Consider the following 23864-nt stretch of genomic DNA (forward strand, 5'->3'; position numbering starts at 1 on the left):
CGGCATTGCAGAGGTGGGGTGGAGCAGGGTTTGAAATGTGTATACTTCAATGCCAGGAGTATTCGCAATAAAGTGGGTGAACTTGCAGCGTGGATCAGTACCTGGGACTTCGATGTTGTGGCTATTTCAGAGACATGGATAGAGCAGGGGCAGGAATGGATGCTGCAGGTCCCGGGGTTCAAATGTTTTAGTCGAAGTAGGGAAGGAGGTAGAAGAGGGGGAGGGGTAGCATTATTGGTCAGAGATTGTATCACAGTGTCAGAGAGGAGGTTTGATGAGGACTTATCTGTTGAGGTAGTATGGGCGGAGATTAGAAATAGGAGAGGAGAGGTCACCCTGTTGGGAGTCTTTTATAGACCTCCTAAAAGTTCTAGAGAGGTTGAGGAAAGGATTGCGGAGTCAATCCTGCTTAGGAGTGAAAGTAATAGGGCAATTGTTATGGGGGATTTTAACTTGACTAATATTGACTGGAATTGTTATAGCTCTAGCTCGTTCGAGGGGTCAGTTTTTGTTCAAAGCGTGCAGGAAGGTTTTTTGACTCAGTATGTAGACAGGCCAACTAGAGGTGAGGCTATATTGGATCTGGTGCTGGGAAATGAGCCAGACCAGGTGCTAGACTTGGAAGTTGGTGTGCATTTTGGTGATAGTGACCACAATTCGGTTACGTTCACCTTAGTGATGGAAAGGGATAGGCATGAACCTCGGGCCAGTGGTTTTAGCTGGGGGAAGGGTAATTATGAGGCTATTAGGAGAGAATTAGGAAACATAGGTTGGACTAGGAGATTACAGGGACTGGGAACGTCCGACATGTGGAGTTTTTTCAAGGAGCAGCTACTGCGAGTCTGTGATAGGTATGTCCCTGTCAGGCAAGGAGGAATTGGTAGGGCTAGGGAACCGTGGTGCACCAAAAAAGTTTCTTTGTTGGTTAAAAAGAAAAAGGAGGCTTATGTTCGGATGAGACGTGAGCACTCGGGTAGTGCACTAGAAAGCTTTAGATTGGCTAAGAGGGAGTTGAAGAGCGAGCTTAGAAGGGCTAAAAGGGGACATGAGAAGACTTTGGCGGATAGGGTTAAAGAGAATCCTAAGGCGTTCTATAGGTATGTCAAGAACAGAAGGTTGGTTAGGGCAAGTTTAGGGCCAGTTATAGATGGCAGAGGGAAGTTATGTGTGGAACCGGAGGAGATTGGTGAAGCATTGAACCAATATTTCTCTTCGGTGTTCACGCAAGGGGACATGAATATAGCTGAGGAGGACACTGGGTTGCAAGGGAGTAGAATAGACAGTATTACAGTTGATAAGGAGGATGTGCAGGATATTCTGGAGGGTCTGAAAATAGATAAATCCCCTGGTCCGGATGGGATTTATCCAAGGATTCTCTGGGAGGCAAGAGAAGTGATTGCAGAGCCTCTGGCTCTGATCTTCAGGTCGTCGTTGGCCTCTGGTATAGTACCAGAAGATTGGAGGTTAGCGAATGTTGTCCCATTGTTTAAGAAGGGGAACAGAGACTTCCCCGGGAATTATAGACCGGTGAGTCTCACTTCTGTTGTCGGCAAGATGTTGGAAAAAATTATAAGGGATAGGATTTATAGTTATTTGGAGAGTAATGAATTGATAGGTGATAGTCAGCATGGTTTTGTGGCAGGTAGGTCGTGCCTTACTAACCTTATTGAGTTTTTTGAGAAAGTGACCAAGGAGGTGGATGGGGGCAAGGCAGTGGACGTGGTATATATGGATTTTAGTAAGGCGTTTGATAAGGTTCACCATGGTAGGCTTCTGCAGAAAATGCAGATGTATGGGATTGGGGGTGATCTAGGAAATTGGATCAGGAATTGGCTAGCGGATAGGAAACAGAGGGTGGTGGTTGATAGTAAATATTCATCATGGAGTGCGGTTACAAGTGGTGTACCTCAGGGATCTGTTTTGGGGCCACTGCTGTTTGTAATATTTATTAATGATCTGGATGAGGGTATAGTTGGGTGGATTAGCAAATTTGCTGATGACACCAAAGTCGGTGGTGTGGTAGACAGTGAGGAAGGGTGTCGTAGTTTGCAGGAAGACTTAGACAGGTTGCAAAGTTGGGCCGAGAGGTGGCGGATGGAGTTTAATGCGGAGAAGTGTGAGGTAATTCACTTTGGTAGGAATAACAGATGTGTTGAGTATAGGGCTAACGGGAGGACTTTGAATAGTGTGGAGGAGCAGAGGGATCTAGGTGTATGTGTGCATAGATCCCTGAAAGTTGGGAATCAAGTAGATAAGGTTGTTAAGAAGGCATATGGTGTCTTGGCGTTTATTGGTAGGGGGATTGAATTTAGGAGTCGTAGCGTTATGTTGCAACTGTACACAACTCTGGTGCGGCCGCACTTGGAGTACTGTGTGCAGTTCTGGTCCCCACATTACAGGAAGGATGTGGAGGCTTTGGAGAGGGTGCAGAGGAGGTTTACCAGGATGTTGCCTGGTATGGAGGGGAGATCCTATGAGGAGAGGCTGAGGGATTTGGGATTGTTTTCGCTGGAAAGGCGGCGGCTAAGAGGGGATCTTATTGAAACATATAAGATGATTAGAGGTTTAGATAGGGTGGATAGTGATAGCCTTTTTCCTCTGATGGAGAAATCCAGCACGAGGGGGCATGGCTTTAAATTGAGGGGGGGTAGTTATAGAACCGATGTCAGGGGTAGGTTCTTTACCCAGAGGGTGGTGAGGGATTGGAATGCCCTGCCAGCATCAGTAGTAAATGCGCCTAGTTTGGGGGCGTTTAAGAGATCCGTAGATAGGTTCATGGACGAAAAGAAATTGGTTTAGGTTGGAGGGTCACAGTTTTTTTTTTTAACTGGTCGGTGCAACATCGTGGGCCGAAGGGCCTGTTCTGCGCTGTAATGTTCTATGTTCTAACAGGGTTTTCCATTCCATGAACCACTTCCATTACTTTGGGTAGAAATTCACAGGACCTTTTCCTAGATGTCAACACTGCTGCCTCACAGCGCCAGGGACCCAGGTTCAATCTGGCCTTGGGTCACTGTCTGTGTGGAGTTTGTACCTTCTCCCCGTGTCTGCATGGGTTTCCTCCGGGTGCTCCGGTTTCCTCCCACAGTCTGAGAGCCATGCTGGTTAGGGGCATTGGCCATGCTAAATTTTCCCTCAGTGTACCCGGAGTGTGGCGACTAGGGGATTTTCACAGTAACTTCACTGCAGTGCTAATATAGGCCTACTTGTGACAATGAATAAACTAAAAAAAACTTTGGGCATTCCCAGATTTTGTACAGCACCTATCCTTAGCTATGCCCTCTCTGTGCAGTTAATTTGTGGCCAGTGTTACGCTATGCATTTGAATCCAAGTGGAATTGGTTTAAACAGCACAATAGTAATTTCTAAATCTTTCAAACATTCATCCTAATAATCTGGGATGTATTCCAGGTTTACAGGGGGGTAAAGGACAATGTTCTAACTCAACCTGACATCCAGTTCCCTCAGGATAAATGAATCTAGATTCCAGAAGAATGTGTGCTAATCTGTTGCCGGGGCTGCTACAGAACCCCATTGACAAGCACTCCGGGCACTGCTCCACGCGAGAACTTGCTGTTTGCGAAACAATCTTCTGGTTTTCATTTCTAAAACCAGACAAGGTCAAGGATTAATCTATTTTTTATTGGCAATTCTCCTCTCCCCGTTCCTAAAGACATCAGTATTTTTTTATTGAGGCACAGGTTCTTCACAGATACTCTCCAGTAACTCGTTCAAGTAACCATGAATATATCTGATGATCATTATTGGGCAGTCACCATTAAGCCCAAAATCTGACATTCAAAATGAGAGGCATGGTGGCACAGTGGTTAGCACTGCTGCCTCACAGCGCTAGGGACCCGGGTTCAATTCCTGCCTCGGGTGACTGTGTGGAGTTTGCACGTTCTTCCCGTGTCTGTGGTGGTCGTCTCCGGGTGCTCCGATTTCCTCCCACACTCCAAAGATGTGCGGATTAGATTGATTGGCCAGGCTGAATTGCCCCTTGTCAGGTGGATTAGCCATGATAAATGTGTGGGGTTATGAGGATAGGGCGGGGGTTAGGGACTGGGTAAGATGCTGTTTTGGAGAGACGATGGGCTGAATGGCCTCCTTCTGCACTGTAGCCATTCTATGGTTTCTATTACATCCAGGGTGGTTCTATGGATTCTTTATGGTAGAGCACAGTCGCACAAGCTCACCTGAATGAGCAGATTCTTCGACTGCATGTGGTCAAATTTATTTTTAACTGAATTCTATGGCTTGGTGCACGAAGGCGAACTTGCAAAGAAAGTTCAACAAATCTAAACCATCCCCGGACATCAGTCAAATTTTGATCATAAGCTGAATAACATTGAATTGGTGCCTAATTTTGAAATTTCCCGTGAGGTAGGCATGAGCAGGAGGTACAATGTTGCAGACTATCCCGCGACTGAACTAACACCAGACTGAACCATCCAGTGACACCAGTCTCATGAAATATCCACTATCATAGAAACAATGTCCGGGATGCTTTGTCTGTATAGGGCGCAAGAAACAATACTTTTCACTGTGTACTAATACATGTGACAATAATAAATCAAATCAACTAAAATTTCCATTGACATCATTTAGGAAGTTTAGTTCTTTCACGTTATTAGTTTTTATGGGGATCAAAACAAAATACACAGTACACTAGATGTGGTGGTACAAGGCTCAATGCAACTGACGTAAATGTTCCTTAGTCGCATACTGCAAAAAGGTTTAGAGATACACCGTATAAAACATCTTTCTGGTTGTGTCACAGCTTGGTATGGCTCCTGCTCTGCCCAAGACCGCAAGAAACTACAAAGGGTTGTGAACATAGCCCAGTCCATCATGCAAGTTAGCCTCCCAGACATTGATCCCCGCTGCCGCACAAAAACAGCCAGCATGAGAGAGGACCCCAAACACCTTAGATATACTCTCTTCCACCTTCTTTTGTCAGGAAAAAGATACAAAAGTCTGAGATCACGTACAAACCGACTCAAGAACAGCTTCTTCCCAGCTGCCATCAGACTTTTGAATGGACATATCTCACATTAAGTTGATCTTTCTCTATACCCTAGCTATGACTGTAACACTACACTCTGCGACCTCTCCTTCCCTTCTCCCCTATGTACTCTATGAATGGTATGAAAGAAACAATATTTTTCACTGCATGCCAATACACGTGACAATCAAATCAAATCAAATAGCTAACATGTGCCCAGTAAGGGCATTGAGACATTGGTTGAAGAATTAAGGCTAATCCACACAGTTGTCACAAGACATCACCATATTCAATGATGAGGAGAATTTATTATTATGCAGCAAGTTGCTTTGGGAGGCACTGCCTAAAAGGCTGGTAGAAGCAGATTCAATATCAACTCAAAAAAGGAGCTGGGTAACTCCTGAAAGGGGAGAATCTGCCAGACTGTGAGACAAAGGTAGGGGGATGGGGAGCCCTTTGGGAACTGAGGTGAGGAGAAATTTCTTCACCCAGGAGGTGACGAATGTGTGGAATTAACTACCACAGAAAGTAGATGAGACCAAAACGTCTAATTTCAAGAAGAAATGAGGTACAGCTCTTGGGGCTAAAAGGATCAAGGGATATGGGGGAGGTGGTGGGATCAGGATATTGAATTCAATGATCAAAATGGATGACAGAGCAGGATCGAAGGGCCGAATGGCCTACTCCTGCTTCTAGCTTCTATGTTTCTTTGAAAGGGCCAGCACAGACATGATGGGCCAAATGGCCACCTTCTCCTCAGTATCATCCTATGAATCCAAGTGGATGAACTTCCTACATCTGCTGCTAATCAAGCTAACACACAAATGCCTCGAGCTAACACATTATTTTCCAGTCATGTACTTTCTAATGGATTACCCAGTTAAACACAGTCCAGGAAATGTGCTGAACCTAACGCAGCAGATGGCTGTCTAGACGCCGCACATGGGGAAAACGTATAACCAGAACCACACAATATATGTTACTGCAAAGTAAAAAGACATCAGCTTTTCTTCACCCGTAAAATCAAAAACCTTACAAAAAACATCCCAGATCTTTATTCGCATGACTGCGAATCCTTGTTACGCGGTCAACAGGCCTGCCTACATACGGGCTGAGGGCCACCTTATCTCCACCTCTAATGAGGGAAAGAAACCAGGTTAGAATCAGAACAGCAAATTCCTCTCAGCAATTAAGTGTAAACATCCCAGAAAGGGAAATGCAGGCTGCAAAAAGCAACCTTTTGGTCCTCAGACAGTACTCAGAAAGTCATTTAAACGGATCCTGCTTCCATCCTAATGCTCATTACCCAAACTCCTTCTGAAGATCAGCATCTCCCACATGTCCTGAGTGCATCACAAACTATTCACAAGGGAATTCTCTACAGTTCATTCCTTTCCTCAGCTTTGTCCTTTCTTGAGGGCACTGTAACGCTAGCCTACTGACCCATAGGTAGCAATCACCTCTACATTTGTGAAGCCAGATTGTGAGCAAGTTTTAAGGCAGCCAAACACAGCAACTCGAAGTATTTCAGAAATGGATAGCTTTAGTTCAAACAGTGTACACCAACTCTTGGTAATGATTTTACTCAAGAAAAACCTGAGGTGTGATGTGAGATTCTATTTTTAAATGAGTGATTCCATTAAGCTATCGTACTTTAGATAAATTCTCACAAATATTACAATAATCTAGTGGCAATAATCAACTCAAAAAGATATTTATCTATAGAGTACCTACTCTAGAAGGGGGAGGCAGTGGCATTGCCGCTGGACTTGTAATCCAGAGACCCAGGGTAATCTCTGGGGACCCGGGTTCGAATCCCACCATGGAATTTGAATTCAATTTTTAAAAAATCTGGGATTAAGAAGCTACTGATGACCATGAAGCCATTGTCGATTGCTGTAAAAACCCATCTGGTTTACCAATGTCCTTTAGGGAAGGAAATCCGCTGTCCTTACCTGGTCTGGCCTACATGTGACTCTAGACCCACAGCAATGTGGTCGACTCTTACCCCCCCTCTGAAATAGCCTAGCAAGCCACTCCGTTCAAGGGGCAACAAATGTTGGCCCTGCCAATGACGCTCACATCCCACAAAAGAATAAAGAAAAAACATATCATGTGTCAAACTTGAGTTGCTGCACATCACAAGAAACACAGAACAAATAGTTCATTACAGCTTAATTAGCTTGATTAGCAAGCTAGAACCATAGAAAATTACAGCTCAGAAACAGGCCTTTTGGCCCTTCTTGTCTGTGCCGAACCATTTTTTTGCCTAGTCCCACTGACCTGCACTTGGACCATATCCCTCCACACCCCTCTCATCCATGAACCCGTCCAAGTTTTTCTTAAATGTTAAAAGTGACCCCGCATTTACCACTTTATCCGGCAGCTCATTCCACACTCCCGCCACTCTCTGCGTGAAGAAGCTCCCCCTAATATTCCCTTTAAACTTTTCTCCTTTCACCCTTAACCCATGCCCTCTGGTTTTTTTCTCCCCTAGCCTCAGCGGAAAAAGCCTGCTTGCATTCACTCTATACCCATCAAAATCTTATACACCTCTATCAAATCTCCCCTCAATCTTCTACGCTCCAGGGAATAAAGTCCCAACCTATTCAATCTCTCTCTGTAACTCAGCTTCTCAAGTCCCGGCAACATCCTTGTGAACCTTCTCTGCACTCTTTCAACCTTATTTACATCCTTCCTGTAACTAGGTGACCAAAACTGTACACAATACTCCAAATTCAGCCTCTCCAATGCCTTATATAACCTTACCATAACACTCCAACTTTTATACTCGATACTCCGATTTATAAAGGCCAATGTACCAAAGGCACTCTTTACGACCCTATCCACCTGTGACGTCACTTTTAGGGAATTCTGTACCTGTATTCCCAGATCCCTCTGTTCAACTGCACTCTTCAGAGTCCTACCATTTACCCTGTACGTTCTACTTTGTTTTGTCCTTCCAATGTGCAATATCTCTCACTTGTCTGCGTTAAATTCCATTTGCCATTTTTCAGCACAGCTAATCAAGTGAAGAGGAGCAAAGAGTCTCGGATCCGACTTTGAGCGGTGGCACAGTGGTTGCCACACAGCACCAGGGACCCAAGTTCAATTCCAGCTTTGGATGACTGTGTGGAGTTTGTACATTCTCCCTGTGTCTGCGTAGGTTTCCTCCCACAGTCCAAAGACGTGCAGGTTAGGTGAACTGGCTGTGGTAAATGGGGATATGGTGGGGGAGTCGGTCAGGGTAGAGGGCTTTTTCGGAGGGTCAGTGCAGGTTCAATGGGTCGAATCACCTCCTTCTGCACTGTAGGATTTCTATGGTCTCTACTGATTCTTGACAATTTATTTCCATATCCTACGCATGAGCGGAGCCATTTTCCCTCAGTTGCAAATGAAAACCAGAAGGTCAACTGAGAAAGAAAGCAGCTTCCCTCTTTTCGATGTGCACCAACGTTTATTGCCCACAGTAGTGAGAGGGAAATGTTCCTGCTGAGGCTTCTATCAGCACAATAAAATGTGTATCGTCTCAGTTGATGAGAATATCTTACCCAGGGCCCCAGAACCATTGGAAGCTCTCAACAGTATTCCACTGCTCCCAGCCAAGTTAAACAAACCATGCGCTGCACATTTCATAAACCCTGATGAACTGCAGATATTTCAATCAAACAAATGTGTTAGCACACTAGATTGATTTCAGATAGGCCTCTGGGCCGTGATGAGATTTGTTATGGCTTCTTCAGTACAATATACCCACAAGGAACTGCAGGAACAATATCTTGTTTAACATTCTGCAAGATTACATGAACTGTATTTAGTCTATGACATTATAGCTGGTTACACAATTCATCTTTTGGCTTGCTTAAACACTATTCTCTTCTTCTAAAATAACATTCACTTCACCCTCAAATCATCCTGGTTCCAAGGACAGAGCGTCAGCCAATTATTCTCTTCAAGGCTACGGGCCGAAAGAGATGCTTTCTCTTCAGAGGACAGAGCTAGGCCAATTCTCAAATGCATTTAATGACAAATCAGTCAAAAGTCACTGCCGTTGCTTGGGAACGTGAAAATAAAATACTTTTAAAGCTGAAAACTCCAACAGAAAAAGCTTGTTTCCTTCCCCTGCCTCTGGTGTATAGCTCTCTTTTGTGGCATGGTGATTAGCACTGCTGCCTCACAGCGCCAGAGACCCGGGTTCGATTCCCGGCTTGGGTCACTGTCTGTGCGGTGTCTGCACGTTCTCCCCGTGTCTGCGTGGGTTTCCTCCGGGTGCTCCGGTTTTCTCCCACAGTCCAAAAGACGTGCTGGTTAGATGCATTGGCCATGCTAAATTCTCCCTCAATGTACCCGAACAGGCACCGGAGTGTGGCAACTAGGGGATTTTCACCATAGCTTCATTGCAGTGTTAATGTAAGCCTACTTGTGACACTAATAAATAAACTTAAACTTAAATTCTTTGGCATAACGCTAATCAATAATATTCTAACCAGCTCTGGTGCAATGCCAATGTTTCACAAAAGCCCCAAGTTACAGCCAAGTTCTTCAATGAGTGGAACCATTCTCCAGAGCTACAATTTTGAAAGCCTTACTAAAAGATTACTGTTGGGATGGAGAGTTTAAGATTCAGCATCCCAGGATGCTTCATAGCAGCACGATTAGATCAAATGAAAAGACTCCAATCCAAAGGAACAGACATGAAGGGAGGTGAACTAAAAAACTGCTCAAAGTGGCAAGTTCTAAGAGTTCCTTGAAGGAGGGGAAGCGGGGGACAGGGAAGACAGCTGAAGGCATGGCTACCAACAATGGTAAGAAGTTGAACACCAGGTTAAAGTCCAACAGGTTTATTTGGTAGCAAAGGCCACACTAGCTTTCGGAGCGCTGCTCCTTCGTCAGGTGAGTGGGAGATCTGCTCATAAACAGCAAACAGGGCATATAAAGACACAAACTCAATTTACAGAATAATGAATAATGATTGGAATGCGAGTCTTTACAGCTAATCAAGTCTTAAAAATACCGACAGTATGAGTGGAGAGAGCATTAGCACAGGTTAAAGAGATGTGTATTGTCTCCAGACAGGACAGCCAGTGAAACTTCGCAAGTCCAGGCAAGTTGTGGGAGTTACAGATAGTGTGACATGAACCCAAGATCCCGGTTGAGGCCGTCCTCATGTGTGCGGAACCTGGTTATCAGTCTCTGCTCAGCGACTCTGCGCTGTCGTGTGTTGCGCTCCGAAAGCTAGTGTGGCTTTTGCTACCAAATAAACCTGTTGGACTTTAACCTGGTGTTGTTAAAACTCTTACTGTGTTTACCCCAGTCCAACGCCGGCATCTCCACATCACGACTACTAACAATGGAGCAAAGAAAGTCAGAATGCAGGAGAGGCCAGAATTGGGGGGATATGAAGTTGAAGTTCTGGTGGAGGTTACATCCTGCACAAAGCCACTTTGAAAGTAAAGGATCAGTTTAATATTCAGGTCAAATTACAAAAGCCAGCTGTCATATAAGGGAGCAGTCCAAAGTAATGGAATTCAAAAGGTACGTGGCAGAACAATGCCAGATGAAATTCAATGCACACAATACTCAACATCGGGAGGAGGAATGGACAGCACGCGTACACCATGAATGGTGTTGGAATAATTTCAGAATGAAGTTGAACAAGATCTTGCTATCTTAATAGACGTGACACTAAACATAGTCAACAATTCACTGTCAATGGAGTGATGAACTATACAGTATTAAAACGTCAAAGCCGCAATCACACTGTAAGAAGTCTCATAACACCAGGTTAAAGTCCAACAGGTTTATCGGGAATCACGAGCTTTCAGAGTGCTGCTCCTTCCTCAACAGCATCCAAAGGAGCAGCAGATGGAGACAGTGAGGTAGGACTGGGGAAGGTTCTGGAAGGATTTGAAAACTAAAGACAACAATCTCGATCTTAATTCACACTGTACAGTGTTCTCTGGTCAGGCTGCACCTCGAGCACTGTATTGCATTTTGTGAGAAACTTGGGAGACATTTTAAGTGCTGGGAGCAGGGCGGAGAAAAGCCATGGAGCTAATAATGTGCGGGTTAGGGGAACTGGCCGTGCTAAATTGCCCCTTAGCGTCAGGGGGGACTAGCTCAGGTAAATGCATGGAGTTATGGGGATAGGACCTGAGTGGGATTGAGCAGGACAGTGCAGACTCGATGGCCGAATGGCCTCCTTCTCAGGGGTGGCACAGTGGTCAGCACTGCTGCCTCACAGCGCCATGGACCCGGCTTCGATTGCAGCCTCGGGTCACTGTCTCTGTGTAGTTTGCACATTCTCCCCATGTCTGCACAGGTTTCCTCCAGGTGCTCTGGTTTTCTCCTACAGAGTAAGAAGTTTAACAACACCAGGTTAAAGTCCAACAGGTTTATTTGGTAGCAAAAGCCACACAAGCTTTCGAAGCTCTAAGCCCCTTCTTCAGGTGAGTGGGAATTCTGTTCACAAACAGAGTTTATAAAGACACAGACTCAATTTACATGAATAATGGTTGGAATGCGAATACTTACAACTAATCAAGTCTTTAAGAAACAAAACAATGGGAGTGGAGAGAGCATCAAGACAGGCTAAAAAGATGTGTATTGTCTCCAGACAAGACAGCCAGTGAAACTCTGCAGGTCCACGCAACTGTGGGCGTTACAAATAGTGTGACATGAACCCAATATCCCGGTTGAGGCCGTCCGCGTGTGTGCGGAACTTGGCTATCAGTTTCTGCTCAGCAACTCTGCGCTGTCGTGTGTCGCGAAGGCCGCCTTGGAGAACGCTTACCCGAATATCAGAGGCCGAATGCCCGTGACCGCTGAAGTGCTCCCCAACAGGAAGAGAACAGTCTTGCCTGGTGATTGTCGAGCGGTGTTCATTCATCCGTTGTCGCAGCGTCTGCATAGTTTCCCCAATGTACCATGCCTCGGGACATGGTACATTGTCCGCACCGACCTCCTCAGAAGACAAACACGGGACACAGTGGACAGAGTACCCTTCGTTGTCCAGTACTTCCCCGGAGCGGAGAAGCTACGGCATCTCCTCCGGAGCCTTCAACATGTCATTGATGAAGACGAACATCTCGCCAAGGCCATCCCCACACCCCCACTTCTTGCCTTCAAACAACCGCACAACCTCAAACAGACCATTGTCCGCAGCAAACTACCCAGCCTTCAGGAGAACAGTGACCAAGACACCACACAACCCTGCCACAGCAATCTCTGCAAGACGTGCCGGATCATCGACACAGATGCCATCATCTCACGTGAGAACACCATCCACCAGGTACACGGTACATACTCTTGCAACTCGGCCAACGTTGTCTACCTGATACGCTGCAAGAAAGGATGTCCCGAGGCATGGTACATTGGGGAAACTATGCAGACGCTGCGACAACGGATGAATGAACACCGCTCGACAATCACCAGGCAAGACTGTTCTCTTCCTGTTGGGGAGCACTTCAGCGGTCACGGGCATTCGGCCTCTGATATTCGGGTAAGCGTTCTCCAAGGTGGCCTTCGCGACACACGACAGCGCAGAGTTGCTGAGCAGAAACTGATAGCCAAGTTCCGCACACACGCGGACGGCCTCAACCGGGATATTGGGTTCATGTCACACTATTTGTAACGCCCACAGTTGCGTGGACCTGCAGAGTTTCACTGGCTGTCTTGTCTGGAGACAATACACATCTTTTTAGCCTGTCTTGATGCTCTCTCCACTCCCATTGTTTTGTTTCTTAAAGACTTGATTAGTTGTAAGTATTCGCATTCCAACCATTATTCATGTAAATTGAGTCTGTGTCTTTATAAACTCTGTTTGTGAACAGAATTCCCACTCACCTGAAGAAGGGGCTTAGAGCTTCGAAAGCTTGTGTGGCTTTTGCTACCAAATAAACCTGTTGGACTTTAACCTGGTGTTGTTAAACTTCTTACTGTGTTTACCCCAGTCCAACGCCGGCATCTCCACATCATTTCTCCTACAGTCCAAAGATCTGCGGGTTAGGTTGACTGGCCATGATAAATTGCTCCTTGATGTCAGGGGGATTTAGGAGGGTAAATATATGTGGGGTTACAGAGATAGGGCCTGGGTGGGATTGTTGTTGGTGTGGGCTCAATGGGCCAAATGGCCTCCTTCCGCACAGCGGAGTCTATGATAATAATCTCCTGAGAAATGTCTTGAGTTTACAGAGAAGGGGGGAGGAAGGTCGCATTTCCACCTGGTAACCAGGCATCAAAGAGGTGATTTTAAAGGTGTACAGGATGATTAAGGGAGTGTAAAAGATACATCTGAAATTCTACTTCAAATTAAATTATAGGGCGACGACTTGGGAATATGGAATCAAACGACCCCTGGATATGATGGAGAAACAGGCAAAGCATAACAATGGGACGGGAAAAAAAAGAGAGTTTTGCACCAGATGATGTGTCTTTAGTGTGGCTGGCTGAGGGAGCAATGCTGGTCAGGATACTCTGGAAAGCTTCGCTGCTCTTCTCCCAGTGCTGTCGGAGGAGACTTTCTTCCCAGCTGAGTGCTTTAGCAGTTTAAACTGACTCCAGCATCCAGAAGAGCAGGAGGTGGACGCAGTGAGGTTGGATTGGGGGAGCTTCTGGAAGGGTTCAAAAGACAACAATCTCAATGTTGATCCACAGAGAGCCAGTGGGGTTTCACAGGGGACAATCCAAGTCCAGGACACTGTGCGTTAGCTGGAGTGTTTGGGGGTAAATTGCAGTTTGGGACAAGTAGCAGAGGTGGAGAGAGCAGAAAAACATAAATCAAGGTTTTAGAAACATGGGGGCAGGGGTATCTAGATGGGCAATATTTCTGAGGCAATAGGGTAGGAATGAGCACTGGATTAAAACAGTATTTCAAAGTTCAGAACTTTTGGATTGAGCAGGACATGGCATCTGAGGCACTGAGGTCACAGCATTTGCAGGGAAAGAAATGGATAAGAACTAGGAGTAGGAGTGGGCCATCTGGCCGCTCGAGCCTGCTCCGCCATTCAATAAGATCATGGCTGACTTTGTCATGGACTCAACTCCACTTACCCACCCGCTCACCATAACCCTTAATTCCTTTACTGATTAAAAATCCGTCTATCTTTGCCTTAAAAACTTTCAACGAGGTCGCCTCAACTGCTTCACTGGGCAGGGAATTCCACAGATTCACAACCCTTGGGTGAAGAAGTTCCTCCTCAACTCAATCCTAAATCTTCTCCCCTTTATTTTGAGGCCATGCCCCCTAGTTCCAGTTTCACCCGCCAGTAGAAACAACCTCCCTGCTTCTATCTTATCTATTCCCATCATAATCTTATATGTTTCAAAAGATCCCCCTTCAAATGCAGGAGAGCTGATACTTGTTAGAATTCACTCTTCACGCCCCATGTGCTTTGGCCGTTCTCATGAGGTAGCTGCTAACATGCAAAGCCCTGCAGCAGAATATAACTCACTGTCCAGCATCCACAATAAATAATGTTGGGACAATTGTATTTGGAGGGCCAAGCTTATAACAATGTCATAAGCAGCAGGGGGGGTTGGCAGGTTGGCCAAATCACTCTTATAATTCAGGTTTAGCAAGTGCTATGTATAAAAGCAAATAGCCAGTAGGCTGTTTTGAATTTCAGCAATATAACTTTACGTACCTTGCATGTAACCTTCCAGTCTGCGAATCAGCTCATACGACCTGCACCTATCCAGGAGGGTCCTGATTGCAGGCAGTGGGTCCAGAATGATGGTCTCTGGGTGTGCGTCAATATAATCCTGAAAAGAGAGGCAATGCTTCAGCAGTTTCACTCAGGATATTTTCCTGCCTTCACATTATTCAACCTCCCACTTCTTTGCTGGTGATTTTCCCCTGCGGGATGTCTCGAGGAGTGATTCTGAGGAGGTGGTCCCCATTCACAGCACAGCTTCATCATTGTTAGCCTGGCAAGCGAGTGCTCGTGGACCACTGCGACGATCACAGCCCTCCTGGCCTGATCTATAGCTGCAGAAAAAGCAAAGATTCCTCCCCTCGTCCTCGGGGTAACCAAGGCCACTTGCGGCGGCTCTCCGATTTCCCCACTCAGATTAGCTAACTCACCCTGAATTGGTGCAAAGCTGGGGCCTCTGTTTGATGGTTCAGTGAGACTAGATAATATATCAAGGTAGTGCTCCCAAAATTCAAGTTTTCAAGCTTGAAGGAGGGGAGGGAAGAGCACAAAAAAACCCCACTATTTCCTGAGACAGACAGGCGGAATGTGTTAGGAGAGAAATGCGGGGGTGGGGGGTGGCAGAGTGATCCTCAGAGTGCAAAGAGGCGAGGGAAAAGGAGGTTTGGAGATCAATGGGAAATGGGCAAGTAGCAAAGGCTGAATGGCTGGAGGGAGATGATCAGGTTAGCACTGCTGCCTCCTAGTGCCAGGGACCCGGGTTCAATTCCTGAGTTGGGTCACTGCCTGTGCAGAGTCTGCACGTTCTCCTCGTGTCTGCATGGGTTTCCTCCGGATTTCTCCCACAGTCCGAAAGACGTGCTGGTTAGGTGCATTGGCCATGCTAAATTCTCCCTCAGTGTGCCCGAACAGGCACCGGAGTGTGGCAATTAGGAGATTTCCACATTAACTTCACTGCAGTGTTGATGTAAGCCTACTTGTGACACTAATAATTAAACTTAAACAAAACCTTAATTCCCTGGGGATAGCCAGGCGGAGAAATATTGAGTTGGGGGGGGGGGGGGGGGGGGGTTGCTTGTGAATGGTTAGTTTGAAAATGGTACCACATTTAACCTAAACAGTGGTAATTCAGGGTAATGACATTGTGGTATTGTTACTGAACTAGTCACCCAGAGAGCCAGGTTCGAACCCTGCCATGACAGATGGTGAAATTTGAACTCAAAACACCAAAATAAAAATCATGAATTAATCTAATGATGACCACGAAAACAATATTCAACTGTTGTAAAAACCCATCTGGTTCACCAATGCCTTTGAGGGAAGGAAATCTGCTGTCCTTACCCGGTCTGACCTACATGCGGCTCCAGACCCACAGCAAGGTGGTTGACTGTCAACTGCCCTCTGAAGTGGCCGAGGAAGCCACTCAGTTCAAGGGCAATTAGGGATGGGCAATAAATACTAACTGCTCTCAGCTGGTGGGGCACTGGGGCTACAATTGCTGTCTGTGCTCCGGGTTGGCTCCTGGCAGCCTCTGCTGGAACTGCGAGGCCGGTGACATTTCTCGCGGCTAACCATGTGAATACTGGCGAGCTGGACAAGCAATGGAGGAGGATTGACGTTCAGTGAATCACGTCCAACTCTTTTGGAGACAGGGGAATGTGGGAGACAGTTGAGTACACTGCGTTGTGCCAATGAATCCAGCTGTGCCTTGCTTTAAAAAAGACTATAACTTTGCTTTGACCTTGGCCTTTTTCAAATGCTTTCGGCTCAAATGCAAATTTTTTTTTTTTTACAGTAAAAGAGTCCATTCAAAGGCAATTGGCCTGTACTCCCACAGGCCATTGCTACTCTGTGATGTAAAGGGCCTGACCTCCAGCAAAACATTTCCACGGATGTCACCAGCTGCGAGTCCTCATTTTAAACCTATTCCCGGCAAATCCAGATTTCCTCTCCTGTTCGGTGATGATCAACATTCCCTTTCATCCTTTCTTTGTGTGAGAGGGCGATTTCTTTAACTGCGTGGCCCCTTTAAATTTCTTTGTGGGCCATGCACGTGCGGTAATTTAAGGTGGCCAAGCCGTGTGGGGCAGGGTCACTCAGTGTAGAGAGAGAGCACTGGCTGTGAGAATTGTAAGCCTTAACATGGGGTGGCAACAACAGGAAACAGTGGCTCCCATTTAGGCACCTTTCCTGCGAACACTTGTGAGAATATTAAAGTGCCTCCATTGGTCTTTCCATTGAAGTGCAATGTTCCTCGGTGTACATGTTATTAAACATAAGGGCCAAGAGACATGCAGTTAGTTCCAATCCAAAATGGAAGCAGAGTTGTCAAATTCTCATTGAATGTATTCCTGAACGTTTTATTTTATGATTTTCAGGATCCAATCACCACATTCCCATGCATCGCACCCCCCCACTCCCTCATGACTCCCTCAACACCCTCCATTGCCACCATCCCCCCCTCCCATCAATCACCCAACATGCCTGCATGTGCCCCACCTACCCACACCAATTGGGAAGGCAAAAAGACCCTTCATTATCTAAATGGATGATTTCTGATAGTCTGTCAAACAGTTCTTCCTCTCATCACCAATATTTCCGATGAACAGAACTCTTCAAAGATTTCAAAGGGGCGGCACGGTAACACAGTGGGTTAGCACTGCTGCCTCACAACGCCAGGGACCCGGGTTCGATTCAGGGCTTGGGTGACACTCCTGTGTCTGCGTGGGTTTCCTCCGGTTGCCTCCCACAGTCCAAAGATGTGCAGATTAGGTGAATTGGCCATGCTAAATTACCCCTTAGTCAGGGGGATTGACAGGGTGAATACGTGGGGTTACAGGGATAGGGCCTGGGTGGGATTGTTGTCAGTGCAGGTGCGATGGGCCGAATGGCCTCCTTCTGCACTGTAGGGATTCTATGATTCTTCAATTCTATGAAAGTAACATACTTTCTTCATTGCTTCAATGATGTCTCCAGGGTATCCAAGAAATTTGTCTTCATTTCCTGGAAACTCCAGGCCAATCCTGGAGATTTGATAGCCCTAAGTGGGGTCGAAGTGATCCCCTCACCCTCCCTTCACACACCCCCCTTTACAAGCAGTGTTGGCATCTCATGGATTGGGCATGGCGTCCTCACCTGAAACCTCTGAACCAGTTCCTGAGACTGTGCATCATTTTGGTCCGCCTCCAGAATTACATCGGTCAGTTTGTGGATAATAACATCAAGTGGTCCCTGCTCCTCGATGGGCTTCTCCAGATCCAGCTGCAAAAATAGAAAAGGACAGAATGAAAGGTTTTTCTTTTTGTTTTTAAGACTTGGCTTTTCCCCTAATGACTTGGATGATGGGATCAAGTGGAAGCTTGTGAAATTTGCTGATGACACAGAGATAGTTAGGGGAGAGTAAGTTGTGAAGCGGACACAAGGAGTCTGCGAAATATATATATTATATAATATATATATATAGGTTCAGCGAATGAGAAAGAGTCCAATGACAGTTCAAACACAGTAGTGTCAGAGTAGCTGAAGAAATCATGATTTGCTACTGCGGTTAGCACTGCTGCCTCACAGTGCCAGGGACCCGGGTTCGATTCCCGGCTTGGGTCACTGTCTGTGCAGAGTCTGCACGTTCTCCTCGTGTCTGCGTGGGTTTCCTCCGGGTGCACTGGTTTCCTCCCACAGTCCGAAAGACGTGCTGGTTAGGTGGATTGGCCATGTTAAATTGACTCTAGTGTCAGGGGGGTTAGCAGGATAAATGGTGTGGGGTTATGGGAATAGGACCTGGGTGGGATTGTGGTCGGTACAGACTCAATGGGCCAAATGGCCTCCTTCTGTCCTGTAGGGATTCTATGATAAAGCGGAGTACTGTGAAATGATTCAGTTGGGGAACAACTGAAGACTTAGATCAGACCAGGCCAGGTGGCACAGCAGCACAGTGGTTAGCACTGCTGCTTCACAGCGCCAGGGACCCGGGTACAATTCCCAGCTTATGCACATTGGCCGTGCTCAATTTTCCCCTCAGTGTACCTGAACAGACGCCGGAGTGTGGCAACTAGGGGATTTGCACAGTAACTTCATTGCAGTGTTAATGTAAGCCTACTTGTGACACTAATATATAAACTTTTAAAGTTAAATACTCAGAAACAAGGTGTACACAAGATACAAGTACACAGCCATGCCAATGGATTTTATGTATTTGCATGCCTTTTGCTCCCCCACTGTAGCAATTTACTGCTTTAGAATTTTTCTGATTCTTTGCTCAAAATTCGATTAATTTTTCTTCTGTACTAAATTTCAACTTCCATTAATTCCCAAACCTGTGGATGTTTTTCTCCTGGCAGTTTGTTCTTGCTCCCAATTTGCTCTTGGCATTTTACCTTGGTATCCACCCATTTTATGTCTAAATCCAGACTGCTGCAGAGGTGGTGATTGGAAGGCAGTATTCTCTGCCATAAACTACTGCAAAAACCGTGAATTATTTTAAGATGTAACCAGATAGTCACTGGAAATGAAACTGAGGAGTATGGGGAACAAGGCAGAGAATGGGACCAGACAAGGTAGATTGCATGAAGAAAAACACAAGTTTACAGTTTAAAGTTTTTAAACTTAAAGCTTATTTATTAGTGTCACAAGTAGGCTTACATTAACACTGCAATGATGTTACTATGAAAATCCCCGAGTCGCCACACTCTGGCGCCTCTTTGGGTGCACTGATGGAGAATTGAACATGGCCAATGCACCTAACCAGCACGTCTTTCGGACTGTGAGAGGACAGTGGAACACCCGGCAAGAAACCCACGCAGACACGGGGCGAACGTGCAGACTCCGCACAGACAGTGACCCAAGCTGGGAATCGAACCTGGGTCCCTGGCGCTGTGAGGCAGCAGTGCTAACCACTGTGCCACCTACTTCTACATTATAATATCCTGACATTAAATGAAATCGTATCTTGTTTTTGTCAAAAACATCAGGGCAATTGCTAATACATTAGTAACATTAACATCCAACTCTATGCTCAACTTCATAACCTAGTAACGACACAAGTGAAGAAACTGCCTTTCAATAATGGGAGCTGTATTCTTGAATATATAAGGTCACTAAAACTAATCTGCAACAAACACTATGAACAATCGGTTGTGGTTTGGGGAAGCAGATTTTGATTGTTGGAAGTTAATCTAGTGGTCTGCATTACTGGATTCCATTATACTCTTGTATGCTTTGCTCAGAAACTTAAACAAAAAGGCTTTCAGAAATAAACATGGCAGCACGAGATACAGAATTGAAAAATAGCAGGCCGGCGGCAGTTTAGTATACTTGTGTAGTAAGTAGCAGCAAATTGGGTGGATGCCTGGGATTTATACGCAGGAATTTATTGAACATTCATACATACACCGCACAAACTCTTTTCTGCGAGCTTTCCAGGCCAGAGGAGGAGTGTCAGTCTTTCAGACACATGCTTAGTCTCCCCAGTCCAGTAATGTTCTAAATATTGGTAACAGCCACTAAGTGATTGATTGACTTAATGAGTCACCTTGCACGTGGCAGCATTGTTGACTGGAGCGAAGAAAGCAAAAACCACATATCCTTATTGCAATACACATGTGCTTTATTTGGGAGCTGCAGAGAAAGGGTGTCTAGCAAATAAAAACTACATCCACTGAAATATTCAACTACTTTCCCCATGACAACCAGATCACACGGGCCTGTCTCTGGATGAAGGTTGAATATAACCACCAGCCCCCTAAGCAGAACTTCTGTTTCACTTTAAATTAAAGGGGACATTTTAAAACAGGACTGTCTTGCAAAGTTCGTGACAGACATCAATATGAAGGAAAAGTAGATATCGAAAGATCATGGTATAACATTCCTTCCATCGAACTGTCTGTGCAATGTGCAGTTACTACGCTACACAGATAATGGATTCACCAAAGGGACTAAACTGCTTCAGGGGCATGCGTTTATTTTCAACATCTGAATGATGTTTTTCCAGATTGTTATTTCCCTTCGTGCCAGCTTTCTAGAAGGCACCAAATCCCACTGGGATACAGCTCCGAGGGGGAATCTCCATACCATACCCATTTGCTTGCAAGTTTTGACAGCAAAATATCAGTAGTTACTGGAGGCATCAAACCAAGCTTCTCGAACTCAGTACCCACTTCCAGCTACAGAACTGCAAGATTGGGGTTGTGGGGGGTGGGGTGGGGGGGAACCTCAGCAGGCCTGGCAGCATCTATGAAGGAAGGAGCAGGAAGTGAAAATTTCAGGCTGAATAAAAGGTCATCGACCTGAAACGTTACGTCAGTAGTCAGTCATTGGCCTGCTCAGTATTTCCAGTCACTACGGAGGGCATTATTGTCGCGCAGCTCTTGGTCAAGTAGTCATGATAGATGGTGTCACACTCGCCTGCTTGAAGTGGCAGATATCACCCCCAGACATTCCAACTGGTGCCCAAATATATTTTTGAGAAGTTCAACACTTCAAGCGTGAAGGTTAGATATCACTCATCCTGGCATTTTAAAGTTCTGTTTGTGCTTCAGGCAAAAGGTCAGTAGTGTAATGTATTTCAGATCTGTACAAGTCTTGTCAAGCTTCCTGTTCAAGACCAGTGGGGGAAAAAAAAAATTACCTGTTCAACCAGCAATCACAAAAGTTGCTGCGCCAAATTTCTACCACTGGATGTCATAACTGTGCTTTTCAATATTGGGCTGTAGAGTGCTCTACCAGGCTGGCGATTATATGGCAGCAGTGAAAGGGTGCCACTGAACGATTGTTTGCATAAATCGAGGAGGAAACAGCGTGACATACACAGCCATAAGTCATTCGGCTCCCCAAGCTTTTGCCACCATTCAATGTGACCACAGCCGATCTCAACTCCATTTACCCATCTTTCTACATCCCTCAATACCCTCAAGTCAACAAAAAAATAAATCTGTCGTGTTAACTTAAATAACTCATCCCATTAACAGACCTGTTAAAGTTAGCCAAATAGAGGAGTTGGCAGGATTTAAGGAGACAAAGTGATTGCGGCTATTTTTGGCTGAGGGAAAAATGGAGCCATTTGCGTCCGGTACAAAAAGAAAAAGAATAAAAATGGATTACCGTAAACAAAGCAGAAGGATTAAAACCATGACACAGTCTCCTATTGAGTCTTTCTACCCAAACAGATCTTAATCTATTGACCTCAATACAAGTGTGGCACCCATTTATTATGGAACTTGCTTTTGGGGGGGGGGGGAACTTAAGATATTAAAGAGAGTTCATGGCTTATATCTGACAGAGCTTCAGTTCAGAACATTCCAAAAGCAGTTGCAAAGTTTCTGTTTCAAGAACAATCCCAAAACATCTCAGTAAAAGGCATCAACTAAATAAAGCTTCTCAAACCGTGTAGTGTAGGTTTGCACCTTTTTGCTACCAAAATCTTCCTTCCGCCCCTAAACTCCGAAGTGGTTGGAAACATGTATTCTGAACAAAATGTGTACCTACAGTTCTGTGTCAAATTTGAGCTCACCGATGTTTCACAAGAACACAACCTAAAAACACATCTGCATTCAAACAGCACCTCAGCAAATCTCTCTGAAACATCTTTAAAGTGCTCTAAGAGCGTAGACAGATGCAACTACCCGTTTGCAAGCAGGATGTTCCAGTCAGATAAACGACCAGTTAATCCGTTTTCTGGCAGATGATATGTTGACCCAAACTCTGGAGAATTCCCTAATCTTCTTTAAATATTACATAGGACATTTTTATGACCATCTAAACAGAGAAATTAGGCCTTGGCTTGACAGCTATGGCCAAAGAAGTACAGTTGAAACAATGCAATAACCCTTTAGCACCACAATAAGAAATCAGCATGCAACTGCCTAGATTATGCAGTAAACTTAACAGTGAAGGCTGTCTCTCACCATTATTATGGAGTAAATTGGACAGCAACTTGCCGTGACATACACAAAAACTAGAAGCAGGAGTAGGCCATTCGGCCCTTCGAGCCTGCTCTGCCATTCATTGTGATCATGGCTGATCATCGAATTCAATATCCTGATCCTGCCTTCTCCCCCATATCCCTTTAGCTCCTAGAGCTATATCTAATTCCTTCTTACAATCTCACAATGTTTTGGCCTCAACTACTTTCTGTAGTAGTAATTCCACACATTCACCACTCTCTGGGTGAAGAAACTTCTCCTCACCTCAGTCTTAAACAGAACGGAGGATAACCTCCCGTTTATCCACATTATAGTGCATCTGCCATTCATATGCCCACTCACTCAGCCTGTCCAAATCACGCTGAAGCATCTCTGCATTCTCCTCACCGCTCACCCTCCCACCCAACTTTGTATCATCTACAAATTTGGAGATAATACAAAATTTAGTTCCCTAGTTCAAATCATGAATATATGTGAACAGTTGGGGTCCTATCACAGATCCCTGCAGTACCCTGCTAGTCACTGCCTGCCAATCAGAAAAATACCCATTTATTCCTGGTTAGTCCAAAGATGTGTGGGTTAGGTTGATTGGCCATGCTAAAAATTGCCCTTAGTGTCCTGAGATGCGTAGGTTAGAGGGATTAGTGGGTAAATATGTAGGGATATGGGGGTAGGGCCTGGGTGGGTTTGTGGTCGGTGCAGACCCAATGGGCCGAATGGCCTCTTTCTGTACTGTAGGGTTTCTATGATGATGATTCTATGATTCCAACTCTTTGCTTCCTGTCTGGTGACCAGCTTTCTATCCATCTCATGACACTACCCACAACTTGAACTTTACATAGTAATCTGCTATGTACCCTGTCGAAAGCCTTCTGAAAGTCTAAAGACACCACATCCACTGGTTCTCCCTGATCAACTCTATTTGTTGCATCCTCAAAGAATTCCAGTAGATTTGTCAAACATGATTTCCCTTTTGTAAATCCATGCTAGATTTGTCTGATTATACCACTGCCTTCCAAATGCTGTGCTATGAAATCCTTGATAATGGACTCGAGTGACTTCCCCAGTACCTACGTTAGGCTCACTGATCTATAGTTCCCTATTTTCTCTTTACCTCACTTTTTGATGAGTAGGCTTACATTGGTTCCTACAGATTGGAGGGTAGCCAATCCAGAGTCCGAAGAATTTTGGAAAATGACCCCCAGAGCTATATGTGGAAATCAGGAAGATGATGTCCAATTTGACTTGTTCCATTACAGGCTTCACTTCACCGGTAACTCATTGAGAGAT

At 45.4% G+C, this 23864-nt stretch overlaps 1 protein-coding gene across 1 annotated transcript in view; it reads right to left on the reverse strand.

The window, feature by feature from the left end:
- Window positions 1–23864, reverse strand: part of itpk1a (inositol-tetrakisphosphate 1-kinase a) — a 215620-nt gene that overhangs the window by 63966 nt on the left and 127790 nt on the right. The window contains exons 4-5 of the mRNA XM_078234263.1: window positions 17794–17919; window positions 14650–14767 (exon numbers count right to left, since the gene is read on the reverse strand). Coding sequence (XP_078090389.1) covers window positions 14650–14767; window positions 17794–17919 — 244 coding nt within the window. The remainder of the gene's footprint in view (window positions 1–14649; window positions 14768–17793; window positions 17920–23864) is intronic.

This window comes from Mustelus asterias, chromosome 18, assembly GCF_964213995.1.
Source record: "Mustelus asterias chromosome 18, sMusAst1.hap1.1, whole genome shotgun sequence".
Classification (NCBI taxonomy): Eukaryota; Metazoa; Chordata; class Chondrichthyes; order Carcharhiniformes; family Triakidae; genus Mustelus; species Mustelus asterias.